Consider the following 18,626-nt stretch of genomic DNA (forward strand, 5'->3'; position numbering starts at 1 on the left):
CCGTGGGGAGGGAACTTGTGACTCTGTTTGTGCTGGGTGGCCAGGTACTTCCTAGCTTTGATGGTGGCTTGGCAAGCTGGTGCTCCTTGTGGCTTTGGAGAAGTTACTAAAAGGGTAAACTGAGGCAGGAGGCTTGATAAAATTCAAGTTGTATTGGAAGGCTGAGTCAACAGCTGGAATGTGAAAGGCTGAGGAAACTCGGTTGCTGTCGCTGGCTGACTCGGTCCTTTCCCATCTGCTCTCCAACTGCCAGTTGTATACAACAAATACTCTTGTATTTACTTTGCTGTTGGTCGTGGATGGTTGCGAAGCCTCTGCAGTTGTCTCTGAGTGCCAGTTTTGTTAACGGGCTGGGTGACAGGGTCGTGGCAAGATAAGATCGGAGTCAGCTTGCGCTCTTTAAAACCTTGAAATGCCACTCGTAACTTTGCAGCGTTCCAGAATTGCTCTGTGCAGAAAGGCAGCGCCGAGCAGGCTCTGCCGGGGGCATCTGTGCTCTGCATCTCCTGATAAATGCAGTGCCAGGGCAGGAACCTGGGCTTGCTTGGCTGAATTCGAAGTAACGTGGAGTGATTCTGACTCTGAGGAACAGTTGCTTGGCTTAAAACATCCCCTGGAACATAAATAATTTTGTTGTTCTTACAAATAGCACCGAGGGGATTTGTAATCTTTCTTAACCAACACACTTTGGGCAAATTGCAGAAGCTTTGCATACATGTTGACTCACAGGCAGATGCAGCGTACACTTACTCAAATATGGTGCTTGTTTGTGAGATTTTTTTTTTTAAGATGCTGCATCTTTAACAAGCCCTTGATAGATGAGAATTTGATGCTTGCAGTGACAAACAGTCTCTTCCTTCCTGCCCATATGCAACATCATGCTTTCAGTTTCCCCAGCATTATTATGGGAGGATATTGATTTTAAATCTGTTCGGGGACGCTGTAATTGTATATTAGATATTTTGTGTTGGTTTGTAGGGCTGCAGTAATGCAAAAGGCTTGAGTGTTTCCGTACAATCTAGAGGGGGAAGATTGCTGAGGACCTTGAGGTTTTGAAGGAGGAGGGGGGGAAAGGAAGGGGGGGAGATTGAGAGAGAGAGAGAGAGAGAGAGATACTGTGGTAGGAAGATTCAGAGATCTGTTGTGCTTTTTTTTTGTGTTGTTTTTTTCCTCCCCTTTCTCTCCCCCACTTGCTTTGCATCAGGGCATGAAAGGAGTGGAAACACCAAGGGGACAAAAGGCAACAGAACAAATGATGAAACTCAGTAAGGAAATCAACTGGATTCAGAATTTATAGCTTTAAAATGTTGCATTGATCAGTGTGTGAATAGTCATTATGTGCTTTTGGACTGCGTGATTAGGAAAGCAGATCAAGGCTCTCAAGATGATGATTTTTCTTACTTTCATTTTTTTTCCCCTCTGCCTGTAATACGTGTGCGTGTGTCTGTGTGTGCGAGAGAGAGAGAAGCAAAATACCAAAGTCTCTCTGGTTGCTTTTGCAAAGAGGAAAGTACAACCTTATTTGATACTCAGGTTTCTCATCTCTCTTCTAGATGAAATTTTAGGCAAGAGAAGAGTATGTTCTCCCAACAGCAGCAGTGAGTGTCCTTTAGAAAGCAAGAAAGCCAGAAGTGAGTCCCCAAAGGGTAAGTGCCGCTTCTCCCTCCCCCTTCCCCTTCCCCTTTCTTCTCCTTTCTTAAGAGTGGAACTTAATTGAAATTAAGGAGGGAGGGTTGCAAGGGGCTGTGCTGCGGGAGCTGGAGGATCCGCTCGGAGGGTGCATGCTGCGCATTGGGCTTTATCTCATCGCAGGGAGGCTTGCAGTGCGAGAAAGGGATTGCCGCTTGATTAGAATAATTGTTTTATGATTAAAAAAAAAAAAGCAAGCTGCAGCTTTTGAGGTGGGTTTTAGGGGTGTTTCTACTTCTCAGGGAGAATGTCTTGATTACGTTTTTTATATTAAAGATACACACAGGCTTATCATGCTGGTATCTGTTCCTTTAAAGGGAAAAAAAGAAGCCTGGCAGGGAGAATAAGGCTGCCTAGTCCTTTCGCATGCATTTATGACACTATTCCTGTAGAGATGGAATCTGCAGAAGGTTTCTCATTTTAGGGCTTTATTTTTTTTTAATCTCCTGATTTGTCTCATGGTTCTTTCCCGTAAACATGATTTTTAAACTTTTTTTACGGCTGGCAAAGTGGAGTGGGTAATGGAGCCTGCAGTTAATGAGTTTGTATCAAGGTTGCATAAATGAGGTTTTGCAGGCCGTTCACTTAAGAGCTTTGTTGTTAAGTTCAAACTAATTAGCTGTCAGTAATACCCATCTGAATCACTGTGCTTAACCTGAACTTTTTGGCCATTAAAAAAAATTTAAAAAATAAAAGCAGACTAGTTGTCCGAAGCTAGATCCTGTTTCATGGGTTTGGAGTCCAGCAGCTGAGGCTTTTCCAGGTGTATATTCTCAATAACTAATCCAGGGAATCTCCAAAGGGACTTTTGCAGCAGGTTGACCTGAGGCCTTCTTAAACTACGTACCTTATATTACGTTATATAAAGGTACATTATAGGGACATGTTCTGCATCCTAATTTCACATAATGTTCCTGTATATTGACTCTTCTTGACTCCTTGTCTCCAAATTATGAATTGAAAGGCAGCATACTCTGAGGAGGTGTTGAATCCTAGTGTCACTTAATGTAATATTGCTAAAACTGCCTAAGAACATATTAAATCTTTTCTTTCACGTAACCCTCTCCTGCCTGTTAACTCTTTAATACAAGCCTTAGCTTTTTACTGGGCTTTTCTGAAATATGTAAAGAGGAAGCCTGTATACTGCTACTCTACCTGTTTTCCTGGATTTTTTTCTTCTGCCCTATTTCTGTTATCCTTGAAATGTTCCTAGTAGATGTGCAGGTAAGTTCCATGAGGATGCTTCTATGGATTTTGAAACGCGTTTGTTATATAAGGGTGTGAGACTCCTCTAACACACTTGATCCACCTGCTGTCATCTTTGCTGTTTCTGCTGAGTCTGTATCCTTTGTCATTCCAAGACATGCTTAAGAACTGCACCCAGGTAACAGCAACCGATGTGGCCTGGCTGAGAACAGGCTAAACTTTAATCAAGCCATCTGAAAGCAAAGTGTTGAGTTTGGTTTCACCCTGATAAAGTGGCTGAACTTGCACAAAAGGCTGTTTTTACCATGGGAGCAGCAGGGTCGAATGACCCCATTCCATTTCTTTCCTTTGGCCTTCCCACTATTTTTGTTTCCTTGGGTGGGTTGAGTGCTGTGTGAGGCAGTTAAACTTGGCTTTGCAGTATGCACTTAAGACCTAAATCCTGCTCCTCAAGTCTGAATGACTCAGGGATTCCCCCAGCTCATTAAGAGGGGGGTTCCTAAGAAGCCCTGAATAAAAGCAGACTTTCGTTTTCCACTCCCACTTTTTTCTCAGAAAGCCTTCCCTGCCCTTTAAAAGAGTGTAAGACAGAATGGAAATTCTGAGCTGAGCCTTTTACTAGTCTCCCATGTTACCTGTGTTTTATTATACTAGACGACTGGGGAACCCCTGTTCTCTCCGACACTGTGGCAGCATTTTAAGCCTGGGCTGTGCCGATGTTAGAATCCCATCGGAACAGCGAGGGGCTGAATAGGGGCAGAGACTTTTGTGATTTTGGGGCCTTTATCTCCCCACTCCCTGCTGTGAAAAGGGGTCCAAGGAGGGGCTATAGCCAGTGGAAACGATCCCCGTGTTCCCAGCTCTATAGCAAGGAGCTGGTTGGAAATGGAAGGATCCACGTTGTGTGACAAGCCATTTTTAGACACAATGGACCTTAGCAGCTGTTTGCCTGGGATTTGGGAACTCGTGCTGTAAAGTGTGAGATGGTGCCCGAGCCCCAAGCTTGGCTGGAACCCAGATGCTGGGAGTGCAGTTTGTGATTTAGGAGTGGAAAGGGAAACAAGGAACCCATTGGTGTTTCGTAGCCCGTGAAGCCCTCCAGTGACGTGCCCTGTGCCGGTGCCGGTCCTCCTCTGCCTTTGGCACTCTCTGCGGTGCTTCGCAGCCCAAGGTGGGGACTGTCCCCCTCTCCTGTCACCCGCTGGCCCTGGGCGCAGCTCTTGCTCGGGGCACAGCTGCATCGTCTCTCCAACAGGCTTTTGAAGAGAAGTGACTCCGGGCCCGCGGCACATCTCGTGCTGCTGACAAGGCGAGGAGAACGGAGGCAGCCAAGTAAATCACTGCCTCTCTCCGAGTGAGTGAAAAAACACCTGTAGGGCTGGAAACCCTTCCAGCGGGGAAGCAGTCCCTTCCCTTCCCCCTTCCCAGCGCTCGCCGTGTGCGCACCGCAGATCAAAAGAGAGCCCTATCTCGGTGGAAACAGGGCCGCGCCGGCGCTGCTGTCAAACAGAGCAGAACGTTCTCGCGTCTAATATGGAAATGTGAGCATATCAGAGGCTCGGAGCGAGGGCTGTGCTGGCAGGTCACGGAGGAAGCTTTCTCCCCGGGAGACAATTCTCCAAGTAAAAATCCTCACTCCTGCAGCAACAGCGTATCTGGAGATCTGCTTCTCCGATACCTCAAGACATGAAATAAAACCGAACGACCGCAAAAAGAGAAAAATCAGTGAGAGTATTTTGATTCCTCTTTGAACTGCTGAAAAATAAATCTGGTAGAAGCCTCGTCGTTTGGGAAGATTTGAAACTAGGCTGGACTAAGTGCTGGAAAACACACGTAGGGAACAATGTTGTGCTCACCCCCTGGGGTGGGCTGATGAGCTCATGTGCTGCTCCTTCTGCCATTCTCTTTCCTTTGCTATTGTAGATCGTTTAAAACAAAACAAAATCTTACTGCATCTTTGGTGAATGAAGTAGACCAGAACTGGAGCCTGGACTAAAGCTGAGCAATTCAGATCCAGCCTCTGTCAATTCGTTCTTCATTTTGGGGGGATATCCATATGTTGATTGCTTTGGCAGCTGTCCAGTTAGGCCAAACGAAGACACAATGTTTGGCCCCATTCTTGCTAAGACCTTCACTGTCCCCCAAATCCATGCTGCTGGATGTGGTGGGATTGGGCACGGGTCCTCTCTACCCTGGCAAGTGGCAGCTCAGGCAACACAGACCCTACAGCTACCAAGATCTGGCTTTGAACTTGGGGTGAGATGCTTTTGCAGCAGGTTCCTTGAGCTGTTACTGTGATTTGGTGAAGGGAACCTCAGCCTGTCATGGGTTTGTTGTAGCAAAGGAGAGGAGACAGGCTGGGAGCTCCTGGCTTGTCTGGGGTTGCTTGGGAAGGATGAGCCTAATAAAAGGTTGTGCAGCAATGACGTGTCCCTTCAGGCTGAGCAGAGAACTTGCATCTGGTGGGAGCCCAAATTCCCTGTGGCTGCTGCCATGGGGACCCTGCAGTGCTTGTGGAGTGGCGAGAGGTGTGTTCCCCTTGGCTGGGGCGGACAGGGAGGGATGCTGGAGAGCGAGAAGCCCAGCAGATGCCTCCTGGGCTGTGCCTCCCTGTGCCAGAGTCCGTTTCACACCTGGCGGCTGGAAGAGATTTGGCGAGATCAGTCTCCCGCATTACCCCCTGGTAATGACAAAAGCAGACAGTAAAGCTGCAGCAGAGCTGGAATTATCGCTGGCTGAGTCATGTGAAATCTTCCAAGTTTTAAGTGTGGAAATCCAGCCTTTCCCTAGACTCCTCCTTCCTCTTAGCCTCCCCTTGCCACCCTCATTCTTTCCCCCTCCCTGTGCACCTGAAATCTGCTCTGCGCCTGATCGGATAGAGTTTATGGTAATTAAGTGTTATTAAATCCCCTTCCCCCTCCCTTTTTTCCCTAATGACACAGCTCGGGGGGTGGGGGGGAAATCTGTGTTTTTCTAAATCGGGTCTGTGGCATGCAGCTTTGCTCCTTAGACCTTTGGTTAAGAGCATCAGAAGGGAACTGAAACAGTTCTGCGTTCCTGGGGGAGGCGGCAGCAGCGGCAAGAGAGCGGAGGATGTTGAATCTGTCCCGCAGAGCGACCTGGCGGGATGGGGACATGGAAGGGAATTCTGCCCCCACCTCCCTGCTCCTTCCACGGTGTCTGGCAGGTTTGGGAGTGGGAGGGAGCCGGCATGGTGTGGCTGTTGTCTTGTACAGCCTCTTTTTTCGAATTTGGCTTCAAAGTGCGATGCACAGAGCGCAGGGTGGGGACCAGCTCCTTGCTGTAGCAGCTTGAGCCAGGCCGTGAACCTGTGATCAATGCAGGAAACCTGTGGTCCCCGAGATGGAGATGCTTGTAGAGATCAGTGGTTGTAGATACAGCCACAAATCGCTGTGCTGAGCGAGAATCCTTTCGGAACTGGACGTCTGACCTGAGCTGTGGGGGGACTGCTTTTGCAGATGAAGAGCGCCTTGGGAGCTGGTGGTGCAACCCTTTTTTATTGAAACTTTGTGCAGCTCAGACCCTTTAATTATTATTAATTATTATTTAGTTATTATTATTTAATATTATTATTAGCCCCTCCATGTTTTGCAGGGGGAGGTGGTTTCACTACAACATGTGGAGGTTGCATCCCCAAAATCTGAGCCCCTGTATGTTGTGTAATGATTTGGTGGCAGACAGCGCTTGCTGCTAATGGTCTCTCATTCTGGCCAAGGCAGAAGTGATCCAGTCCCTGAGCTTTTGTGGCAGGGCATGTTTTACAGATACCATCTCTTGGACTGTATTTCTTTGCTACAAGCTCTTTCCTGAATAGCTATAGGGCCTTCCTCTCACCTGAGATCCGCAGCTCTTTTCCCAGCAAGGTGTCCAACACCGACATATTTGTCACAGCGGTGACACTGGTGCAAAGTGTCCTGTGCTCAGAGCCACCCCCTTGACTTCGGAGCCAGTCTGGCAGCAGAGTCACCTGCCATGAGCCCTGAGGGGCTCTGTGAAATGAGGTGGGTGCAGGAGCACGAATCTGGGGCACACGGTGGGGTGGTCTCGTGGTGCACTGAACTCAGCGGTGGTCTCGGGGGAGCCCTTCCCACCCCCTCCCTCCCTTCTGCCCGTTGAGATTGTTACTGGGAGTTCCTCTCCCAGTAATGAAGAGGTTTTGCCTGTGGGGAAGATCCAAGATAAAATAGTGTTAGAGCAGCTACCGCCAAGGCGGAGAATGGTAATTACTCTGAGTTCTGCTTACAGTAAACACGAAGCCTCTGTGGTTTTATCTCCCTGAGTGCTGGACTGGGATCCCAGGGAGCAGGCAGGGCCTTCCTCCCTCCTGGGCTGTGTGGTTATTCCAGGAAGATGCAGAGGTAGGTGTGTGGGGTGGAGTTTCAATGGCCTCAGGGTGCTTAGCCATATGTACAGGTCTGAAACAACCTGCTTTTGTGACTTCCCTCCAAGAGCTGGGCAGGGGGACTGTCACGGCTGTGTGGGGGGTTGTCAGCGTCGTGCTGGAGCATCTCTTGGATCGTGGTGTCCTTGGGGGTGCTCAGAAAGGCGAGGGGAAGAGGTGTGCGTCTGTCTGATCAGGTGTTATTAATAGTTGAAAAAAAGAACTCAACGTTCCCTAAGGTGAAAGGATGAGAACTCAGTGAACTCTTTCATCCTGCCTGTCCTCTTTGCCACCTTGGAGGTAGAGAGCTTGCTGGCAATTTTGTGTTATTATAATGTTTGTTGCTTCAGGGGAAAAAAATGTTCATGAGTCTTGGGTGTTGGCGACTGATGCTGTAGACTCTCCTGTATATAAGTGTGCGTATGTTCGAAGGTTTATCAAGTTGTAGGTGTGTCATGACCGCATATAAAGGTACATCTCGGAGCACAAGGACAGCTGCATCCGGCAGCTTGGTACGTCGGGTTCAGTGGGTGCGCTACAGAGTTGTGGGAAATTGCGCTAATATCCCTCTACTTCCCTTTCTTTTGCACTGTCTCTCTATACTTATGTGATTTTTCTACTGTATTTCTCTCTGAAAAAAAAAAACCCAAATCTTTCTCTTCCTCAGAAAACTCCCACACGCCTCTGCTCGAGGACTCGGTGACTCAGATGACCCCAGAAGAGCACTATAGACGCATGATGTCGGCGCTGAACGAACACAGCACGTTTGAAGAGCAGCAGCAGCAACGTCTCTACCAGCTGGCCAACAGCATGGCCGTGCCCAGCCACGGAGGTACGGGCTCTTACAAACAGGAGAAGAAGGGGCTCACTTTGCCGTTCGGTATAAGGCTTGTAAGATGTCCCTAAGTCCTGCGTGCATGTGAGGAGGATTTATGGGTTGCAATGGTGCATGTTTATCGTGCAACGAATACAGGTGGTGTTACAGGCTGTTTCTCCCACTGTCTATAAATGCTAATACCTTCCGTAGCTGTCTCTGCGGGCGGTGCATTTGTTTACTGGAATCTATTAGCTGCAACTCTACTGCTGTGTGTTTTGCAATGGCGGTGAAGGGGAATCCTTTTCTTCCGTTGTTTCAAGAGTTTGTGTCGATCTGAATATTCAGAATCTCTATTGTAAGTCTTTCGGTCATAGTACGGAGCAAGGGGAATGAGTTTTTGCGTAATGCAGGGGGGTTGTGAGATGTAGGCAGCGCCAGACGCTCCTGCCATTTAGCGATGGGATCTGAAACGGCAAGATGATGTTGCAGGATTTAGTTAAGCACTGATATTGCTAGGTTGAGAAAGTTTGTGAATAGTTGCTATGCACAAACGTAGCACAAACTGATGTTTAAGACCTTTCACCTTAATGAGAATTAGATGTCTTATGATTTTACGGACAATTAAAATATGGAGATGGAGCTGAGTTGCAGTGAAGACAGCTTAGCGGGCAAATGCTGAAGTCACTGGGACCGGTTCATCCATGGCATCATCTATTGAAAACAATTATGTTTACGTCACCAAAGAATGATCAGTAGCCAGAACTAGATCTGCTGTAGAAAAGCGAGGAAAAGGGTTGCTGAAAGGGAGAGAACTACTTCTCTATCCAGCGTATACTCACTTGGTGATGTTTTCCTGAGAATATTGCAATAAGAACATTGCAGGTCTCAGCTGCCAGCGCTAAGAAATTATTTTCAGACCTTCCCAGCATGGTGTGGGTCTCGGGTTGAGCTGGGCATTAGCGATAGCTGAGGGACCTCCCAGCCCTTCTTTATTTAGGGCCTGTTGTGTGCAGAGCAGATCGTGCCTCTGTACCTGCCTGTCTGCTGTTTCTAGGCTTCAGCAGCACAGGAGTATTTCTGCACCTGTATCTGTGTTCAAGGGAAGATGCTGCCATTCTGCTCTTTAAAAGGAGTCTGGCGCGTGTACGTTATGTTAATGCAAGGAGAGGAATATCTAAAACCTGGTCTTGAAGCAGCTTCCTCATTAACTGCTAGCATTGTCCAGTGCTGCTGCCTTTGGGGCCGGCGTGGTGTCCTGAGGGGATAAAGGTCCTGCAGAACCAGGATCTAATGGGTCCCGCATGAACTGAAGGATTGCTGGTAGGTTTTGCCTCGGTTGTGGAGGAATCAGGCTAAATCCAGCCTGGCTGCAGCATCCTGCTCTGTGCCTAAAGAGGGCACTAAGCTGATACTGGTTCTGCCCTGGGAGCTGCTGGGCAGAGCGCGGGACCCACCAGCATCCCTGCCCAGGCTGGAGGTTCCTCAGCCCAGGGACACTTCACTGTCCCTCTCGGGGTCACAGCGTGCTGGCGCTGGCTCGGTTTGGTCTGGAGGAAAGCCCTGCGTTGTACCCGAGTCCTTCGATGCAGCAGGGAGGGGTGAGGGAAGAAACTCAGCTGTCTGGATCAGGCAAAGCCAGGGAGATGGAAGAGGTGATGCTGTTCCAGTCTTGGAAGCAGAGGGGCGAAGCCTCATGGAAAAGCCATGCTATGCAAGAATCTGTAGCCCCTGTGCTGGTTCTTACCCAGAGTGCAGAGGGCTGGCACGTACCTGCCTGCGTCTTCCAGGGAAGGAGCACTAGCAACATTGGCGAAGCATCCAGCAAGAGCTGGAGGAGAATATCTGGTCTAGAGCGTAAATCCCCAGGGCTCCTTGTTAGGTTAATGAAGAGGCTGTCTGCTTTTCCACTCTGTTTGATTTGATTGGCTTCTCTGGGGGCAAGAAGGCGATTCCTTGCTCTATGGAGTAAGGATTTGCTTATCAGCAGGGGCATGGCGTAAACCTGCGCTGAGGCACACTGTAGTGAGCATGGCACATGCTTCTGTGCGTGGTGTTCAGCTGTCCCAGACATTCACAGAGATGCAGAGCTCTTGCGAGCCTGATACACAGGTCCAGGGCAAAGCCATGCGCCATAAAGCTGGAATTTCCGCACATACATGCCATGAACACAAGCACAGTACACGGGAGGACGGTATCTAACATGCACCGTGCACAAAAGGGTAATGTGCAGATGTGCAAATATTCGACCGTGACATGCAGGTCTGTGTAGAGCATGTTGAATACAGCAGAGCATATATTCAGCACAAAATGCATTAGGTGTGCCAGTGTTGTGACAGTCGTGACAGAGCCCTGATCCCGGGTACCGGTGATGCTGGACATGCGGAACGTGTCCGTGCAGGCAGCGTGTGCTGCGGAACAGCTGGCGTCGCCCCCTGCTCCCCCCGCCTAATGAGCAAAGTAGCTCATTACATTAAAAGCCTGACGTATTTTTTATGATTATGATTAAATTGTCTCGTCAGCATTTGTTAGGTGAGGGGTCACACTGGGGTTTTGGGGTGGGCAGCGGGGAGAAGGGGTCTGCACAAACAGACTCTTTCGTGTAACATTGACAAGACAAAACTTCATGTATTTTGGATTGTCTCCACACCACAGGGCTCTGGTTGGGCTATAAATTATTAGTGCCGGTACAAAGCGCAGTTTATCTGCGGGCTCACGTGGAGGCACCAATAACATAAATAATTTAAAAAATGTTAATAATTTAGAAATCTTTTTTTTTTAATTGCTTTTCAACCCCCCTCCTCCACCCCCATTCCCCCAGTGGCATTCATCCCACATTCTGAATTCAGTCTGTCTCCGTGCCTGGAACCTCCATCCGCCAGCGTCCCACTGTCAATCAATCTGATTTCCCAACTGTCAGAGTGCAGGATTGTGAATAACAGATTCTTGGGGGGGGGCCGCGCAAGGGGTAGGGGTGCAGGGGAGGGAAGGAGGGGAGGGAAGAAGGAGAGGGTGTGCGGGGGGGGCTTTGCGGTCATTCGGGATCAATGCGGCTTCTGGAACTGGCCGCGTGCCAGACTGCTAAATTACAGGCGCTGTGGCAATAAGGAGTGACCTGGGTTTTTCAGATAATTAATTTATAAACATTGAAGGTGCATGGTCCCTGGCTCAGAGAATTCTCTAGGCTTTTTATGTGATCTGATGGGGCTTGTTGTTTCACTATTTCTTACGTACTTTCGCAGTTAAAATTGTATGTCATTTTAATGTTTGTCCGCTCAGTTGGGGATGTGGGGACAGGCATTGTGTGTGTATGAATGTGGCTAGAAACATTCAGGTACCGATGTCCTTCTTATTGCCAGCAAAACCAGCAGCTGTGTAAGCATTTTCACCCCAGCTTGCAGTCCCACCAGAGGGCTTCAGCCCTGACCATCACCAAAATATTTTATCGAGTGATCGGTGAAGCTCACGCTGGGTTGGGCACATCTCGGGGCTATTGGTGCAGGGCTGGGTTTCATAAGGGCTGCGTTTCTTTCTGACCTGCAGCCGATGGGCTGATGAAAGTGGTTTGCCTCGGGATGGAAGGGGCCCCTTTCTGCACCCCATCCTCATCTGCTCCGTGGCCCAGCCCTTCCCTTTCCTATGGCAGAGCTGTGCTAGGCAGGTGCAGACCTGCCGGGGCCAAGTGTCACCCTTTGCCCAGGTGTCACCCCTTGCCCAGGCTTGGCCCATGGCATCCCCCCGGCTCTGGGTGGCTGGTGGGGGGGTCACCATGTTTAGGAAAACAGCCCTCGGTGCTCTGCAGTGCTGCGGCCCCCCTGCTAGGCTGTACCTGGTAGCAGTGATGGGTGCTCCCTGCCAAGGGGCACGGCCCCCCGTCCATCCCCTGCTTTTGGCAGCAGTGGGAGATGCTGGGCCGGGGTTTTGGGGGGCAGATGCTGCCCTGCCGGGGGTCCCGGGCACAGAGCGCTGACCAGCAGCAAGCCCTGCAGCCCCCGGGGAGGCCACCTGAAACCGGCGGTGCCCAGCGAGGGGCCAGCGGAGCCGGGGCAGGTGCTGCTGCGGGTCTGCTCGGGGACCGGGGAGGTACCTCCCTCTCCTTTTTGTCTCTCCCCATCCATCCATCCTTCCCTCCCTTCTTCCCTCCCTCCCTCCTTCCTTCCCTCCCTCCAACAGGAAGGCAATTAAACAGCAATCCACCCCCTCCCGTAGTTGCACAATTTCCTCCGCTGCCAAACTCCCTTGGCGGCGGAGGCGGATCCCGAGCCCGCTCCGAGCCCGCTCTGCCGGGTGAGTTCCCGGGGCCGCCGCGGGACCGGCCGCGCTCCCCCGCCGCTTGGCAGCCGGTCCGCCCCGCGGGGAGCGAGGAGCAGGCTGTCGCCCGAGGGGTTGCGGGGAGGGCCGGGCCGGGCCGGGAGCAGCCCCGGAGCAGCCCTGTCGCCCGCGGGGAGCCGGGAGCAGCCCCGGAGCAGCGCTCCCGCCCGGGGGCTGCGTTGCGCGGCTGCGGGCGGGGAGCCGGAGCATCCCCGCGGCGGACGGCAGGCGGTGGGTGCTGCCGGGGGTCCGGGGGTGCGGTGTCGGGGCCCGTACCGGGCAGCAGCTCATCCCTTCCCTCTCCCCAGATCTCCTCCGGGCGCGGCAAGAGGTGGCGGCGGCGGCAGCGCGCAACCCCGGCGCGATGGAAGCGCACATCCCCTCGGCCAGCAACTCTTCCAGCCAGCGGAGGAAGCAGGGCCTCCCCCAGCACAGGGACACCCACTTCCCCGAGAGGTACCGCGGGGGCGGCTCCGCAGGGGGACGGGGAAGGGCCGGCCGCGAATCGCCCCCGCCCCGGGGCGGGGTTTGCTGCAGCCGCGGGGGCTCGGGGGGCTCGGGCATGTGCACCCTCAGAGCCAGGGAAGGGTGTGCAGGGGTGCTGTAAGGGTCCCCTGAGGGTGGGCAGGTTTTATTTGCCCAGGTGATGTGTTAACGTCTCCTCAGGCGTTCACGCTCCTGGGCATTATGCAGGTGCAAAAGTGTGGTTTTGCATGCACACCTGCCACATGCGGGGATGTCTCTGTGCAGAGGGAGGCGATTCGTGCTGGTGCACACAACGTGCTCACATCCAGCGACTGGCTGGTGGGAACCATCCCCATTCTGCCCTGGGTCTCCAGAGTGGATGCTGGACTCTGACCTGTTCTTTGGCACAGAGCAAGTTAGGATGTTTAAGTTTGCATTTTATCACATTCCTAGATAATGAGAGAGAACAAATGCTCTAGAATGGAATAGAAAGAGAAGAAATTTTATTTTTTGAGTAACAAGGAGGCAGGGCTTCTCTTTTTCGTGGATAGGAGTGCTGGAAAGCTGATTTCCCTCCCCCCCGCCACCCCAGGAAATTCTATCTCATTTATCTTGCTCTGTGCCACAAGCCATTCCCTCTGCAATCAAGAACTTCAGAAGGATATTAAATTAAAGCTGTGCGCATTTCTGACAAGGATAGCAGAGGCGGGAGAGGGCCTGGCAGCCGTGGGGATGCAAAGACCCTCTGAGTTACCAGACAAGCCGTGAAAGGCTCCAGTATCCAGACTTTTTTGGCTTTAATCTCGGGGTGGGGGCAGGCAGCAGGCTGCAATATTAGTTCTGTAGCAGGCACATGTATGTGTTGGGTTTAGAGTAATTTCTGCCCCCCCATTTACAGCCCTGGAGATCCTGTGTTTTTCCTTCTTTCTGATCAATAGGTTTGCAACGTTTAGGGGCTGGGAAGACCTGGTAAACCCACAGGGTGTACTTTGGCTAACCCACCTAATAAAATCCAACCCCAGTCCTTGTGGATTGTAGGCAGACCTGTGAGGAATGCAGAGATAGACGAGTTTCAGTGTAGCCAGTCATCGGGAACATTTCTCCAGCTATGTGTGGCCTGGAGAAGTGCCAGGCCAGCCGGAGGCCTGGCCGAAAAGGCACGTACGGAAGGGTGGAGGTTTCTTGTGGGGAGGTGCTGCACATCAGAGGGGCAGACTGAAAATGAATTAGATATACATGAAATCCAGAGGTACTTGCTGCTGCCGGGCAGATGTTCTAGGTAGCGGAGCTGGGCTGGGCCAGGAAGCCTTAAATCATTTGGGAAAAGGGTGTTATCTGGATGTCGAAGCAGAGGACTGGATTTAGGGCTGGTGTTCCCCAGTTATGGGGGGGAGAGAGCTGGCTCTGGGTGGCCTGCTGCCCTGGCCAGGCTCTCAGGTGTGATAATCCTCAGTTAGCAGAGATGGGGAGTCCTGCTGGGAAACAGGGAGCTGCAGCTGTGGCCCATAGTCGTGACTGGGTAAGTCTGCTTGACGTTAGTTCACGCAGTCATTATTTCTCCCAGAGCTCTGCAGCCACCTGGGTGTCACTAAGGCTCTGCTCCTGCTCAGAAATGGCCTGCTTGGAGCTGTCACATGCAAACTGTTTCTTGCTGTTTCGCCAAAGCACCACAGGCATTTTTGGGTATGTTAGGGGAAACCGTGGCCGTGGATTGTAAAGCAGTGCATGGGTTAATTTCTCCGTTCCATTCTCCCTGTTGCTCTTAGCCTTCGGTTTGTACTTGTCTCCCATTGTCTTTGTCAGCAGGGTAAATCAAAGCATGCTCTGTGCACCTTTATTATGAAGATACAGAAATTTTAAAAGGTTCAGGTAGGCACTGAGAGAGGAGGAGGAGGCAATGGAGGAAGCTGGCTCACGTACATAGGCAAACTGTAGGTAGATTTATGGCATCTCCTTTCTCAGAAGCAGAAGTAATAACACATGATGCAGGGGGATGTGAACTGTTCGGCGTGGTGTTAAAATTCCATTTCAGGTTCCTATCGGGAGATCTGTGGGGATCAGGTCAGCTCTCAAGTGCAGCAGCTTTGTGGGCAAGAATAATTAACCACTCCAGACTTCAGCCATTGCGTTTGGCAAAGCAAGGGGGGGAAACCCACACTGGTGTCCCCAGTTTTATTTATCAGGGCAGTGCTGCTGTTTTTGCAAAGACAGGAACGCAGAGACCTTTGCCTGCTAGTGGGAACTTACATTATATATACAGATTTCCAGTTTCTAGGTGTGAAGAGGTGGGTGATGAGTCTGAGGGAGGCACCACTTGGGAAGACAGGTATGTTCAGACGCTCGTTAACTAGTTAGCATCCATCTTTGCTGGTCAGAAACAGGCTGGTAGGTTTAATGATACTAAGAACAAGGCAGGCAGGTGGGTACTGGCTCTGGAGGGGATAATACACACACGGGTGCACACAGACACACCGAATATGGATTTTCTTGGACCAGGTTCCAAGGTCATTTTAGCAGAGTAATGGTCCCTTCACCTCTTTGCTCCAGCTTCCTTATCTGTCAAAAAGAGTTAGTAAAACTGATATATCTTGCCAGAAGTAGACTCAAGCTGCAGGCTTGAGTATCCATTTGGTTTCATGGTTTGGGTGCCCTAGATCCTTCTCTAGATTGATTCAGACTTGGATCATAAAAGCACCAGGACCTGGTGGTTTGTTTGAAAAGATGATTGAGTTCAGTGCTATAAAAAGACTTGGAAGAGGAAAGGGTACAACTAAAAGGTGTCGTTGTAACTGCTCCAGCCTGGAGTACTTCCCCTCTCCAAACGGTTGTGTCTCCTGCAGAAATGGCAGGTGGCTGTGCCCTGCGGAGTCTGTTGAGGCAGATATTTGGTGACAGCATTCAGCTGGCTCTGGTGCTGTCTGTGGGAAGTGTTAGGGACACAATTTGTCTTTCAGGACCATAGACAATTACGGGGCGAAGGCAGGAGGAATGCCAAGGAGCAAGAAACCCTGCCTGCGTGAGATGCCACCCGCATGCTGATCCGCTGGGGCCTGCGGAAGCCGAACCCTTTGGCTGGAGTGTTGTGGGAGCGGGAGCCGCAGAGTCTCACAGATCCCTCATTGCCCCTCGCTGCAGAGCTGACAAACATTGTGCACCAGCCAGAGCCTTTCTCTGTGCAAGGATGTGCCTGAAATACCCAGCAAGCATTTCTGGATTGGGTTCTTTCCATCTGCTCTTGCTGCCATTTTTTCTTTCACCACCTAATTCTTTCACTTTGCATCACAGAGGTTTTCATTTTTACTCCTGGCTCCTTGGGCACATTCTCCTGTCTCTCTGGACACGTTTTCTCTCCTAATCTTCCCTGTCCCAGCCTTGCATCCCCTTCTCAGCTCTGCATGCTGTTTCTCTGATTTTTGCATTCCTCGCCAGATCCCAGCTGGCTGAATGTTATGCAGAACAAAGGCCAAAGAGCTTGACCCAATTTAACTAATTTGGTTTTAGCACCGGTTTGGATTTTGAGGGAGCGATTTCCCTGGCAGCACAAACCAGACTCTGTGTGTCCAGGGCTTGTTGCTGCCCTAGACGGGCAGCGCCAATACGTGTCTCCTTCTGCCTGGAAATCCCAAACACCAATTTTAGAAAGCCCTTTCATTTTATTTATTTTCCCTTCCTGGCACAGACAGCGTCTGCGGATGGCAAACCAGCAAGGAGCTCTGTGCTGCTTGCCTATTACCCCAGGTTTTAAGTGTCTCTTCCTATCAAATGCAAAGCAGAAGAAAGCAGAGCTTTCATGCATTCTTTTTTTTTTTTTTTCTTCCCCTCTTCCATCCGTTCTAAATTTATTTCCATGCCTTGCCGGTTTCAATCTGCATTTCCTGACCCTCTCGCATCTCCAGTCACAGCCTGTGCTCCGAGCCTTCATTTTTGAGCTTGGATCGAGTCGGGGGGAGCACAGCTCTGGGCTTGGGAGGATATGATGGGGTTAAAGTGAAAGGCTTGGTTTTAACAGTATAATGTGTAACCCCATAATGACTTTAAATATTGATTATTTGAAGGCCATTAGTGCTTATTGTTAAAGAAAAGTCGATACTTTTTAAGCCTTGTGAACCATTTGTCTCCTGTTAAAGGACATATCAAATTTAGCAGCATGCAGTGCAAATCCCCTAATACTCTGCTCACAAGCCTCCAGCTGGCATATTAGGGGAAAAAAAGAAAGGGGGGTGGGAGGAGGAATATGCAGTAACACAGAATTGCTCTCTGCAAGGTAAGGACAAGACTTATCAGATGTAATTGCCAAGGGCTAAATTCACATTCTCAGACTATGGCACTGCAATTCAGCCCCTACTCTGAGAGGCGGAAGGAGGAGGGAAATAAATGGGGGGTTGAAGACTCATATGTACCTGAGAAAAGATGCAAAAGGTTTGTGTTTTGGTGCACGTCTGCCCAAAAGCGCAGCAGCCTTTGGTAAGGTCTCTGGAGCTTTTTACTCCGGGGTCGCCAGTTCGTTGCTAAGCTTCCAGCTCCGTGCCAGGACACAGCCTGGTCGTGCTCCTTTGCTCCGGTGCCAGGTTCCTGTGCGAGGTTCCTGTGCCAGGTTCCTGTGCCGAGCACCGGGCAGATGGGCTGGCGGGGGCAGCGATGGGTTCCAACGGGGTCTGTGCCCGCACGGCCGGGTCGGTGGCACGGCAGGAAGCGTCTGTCTGTCCTTGGTGGTGATACAGGAGGGTGAATCACAGCTCCTCGGGGCTCTGCAGTGTGAGTAGGGAGAAGAGTCCCTTGTCCTCTTAATATTTGTGAGCTTACCTGCTTGATTTCTGAGTTAACTGCTGATGGGGACTGACTTATTGGAACAGGCTGCCCAGGGAAGTGCTGGAGTCGCCATCCCCGGAGGGGTTTAAAAGGCGTTTAGACGAGGTTCTCAGGGACATGGGTTAGTGCTAGAATTGGGTTAGGTTATGGTTGGGCTCAGTGATCCCGAGGGTCTCTTCCAACTGAAATGATTCTATGATGCTGAGCGTTATGGGGTGGCAGGAGAGGCGCAGCGACTCCTCCTTGTTTGGCCATACGCAGCTTCTGAATCCAGGCCACAGACTCCACGGGTGCAGCGGTGCCAGGCGGGGACCTTCGGCTGCTCCTGTTTATCTGCCCTCACCCAGCGGCTTTGTCCTGCGTGCATGTTTGATGGAGACAGAGAGCTCCAGTGTTGCTGAGAGAACAGCTCTGGGGTCTCCTGCCGTTCCCCCCTTCCCAGCCCGAACCGTGCGTGATCCCCGGCCCCGAAAGGCAGGGAAGCTGCATGGCTCTGATGAGAGGACAGAGGGAATGAACTGCGGGGTCTCGAGCAGATGTGAATTCCGTAGGGATCAAAGCTAGGCCCTGTAGTGCAACATTAAAGCATAAAAATAGCCACTGATTGACATGGGGCTGCCACCAAAGGGAGAAGCTTTTATTTTCCAATGCCCAGTCCTGCTCCCCATCAAACAGTATCCTTCCTGGGCACAGATTGCCTCTTCTTGGCTAAAATCAAGGAGCTCTCTTTGTTTTTAGCATTTCTTTCTGAGCTCTCTGTGTGCAGCCTGCACCTGGGGCTTCTCTGTGTTATCTCTCCTACAAAATCCCCTTTTCTGCACTTATAAAAGGCAAGGAGGGCACAACCACCTCTCGCCTGGCCACGAAATGGTTAAAAGCGACTTGATTTCCTAAATTGCTTCTTATAAAACGAACAGCACGTCTGCCAGG

At 50.8% G+C, this 18,626-nt stretch overlaps 1 protein-coding gene across 7 annotated transcripts in view; it reads left to right on the forward strand.

Annotated features, from left to right (window-relative positions):
* SAMD11 (sterile alpha motif domain containing 11) overlaps positions 1–18,626 on the forward strand; it is a 139,328-nt gene that overhangs the window by 102,790 nt on the left and 17,912 nt on the right. For all 7 annotated transcript variants that reach the window (XM_065650040.1, XM_065650038.1, XM_065650036.1 and 4 more), the window contains 3 exons: positions 1,554–1,646; positions 7,965–8,129; positions 12,731–12,878. In XM_065650040.1, the coding sequence (XP_065506112.1) occupies positions 1,554–1,646; positions 7,965–8,129; positions 12,731–12,878 (406 nt within the window). The remainder of the gene's footprint in view (positions 1–1,553; positions 1,647–7,964; positions 8,130–12,730; positions 12,879–18,626) is intronic.

The sequence above is a fragment of the Caloenas nicobarica genome, chromosome 22, assembly GCF_036013445.1.
Source record: "Caloenas nicobarica isolate bCalNic1 chromosome 22, bCalNic1.hap1, whole genome shotgun sequence".
NCBI lineage: Eukaryota > Metazoa > Chordata > Aves > Columbiformes > Columbidae > Caloenas > Caloenas nicobarica.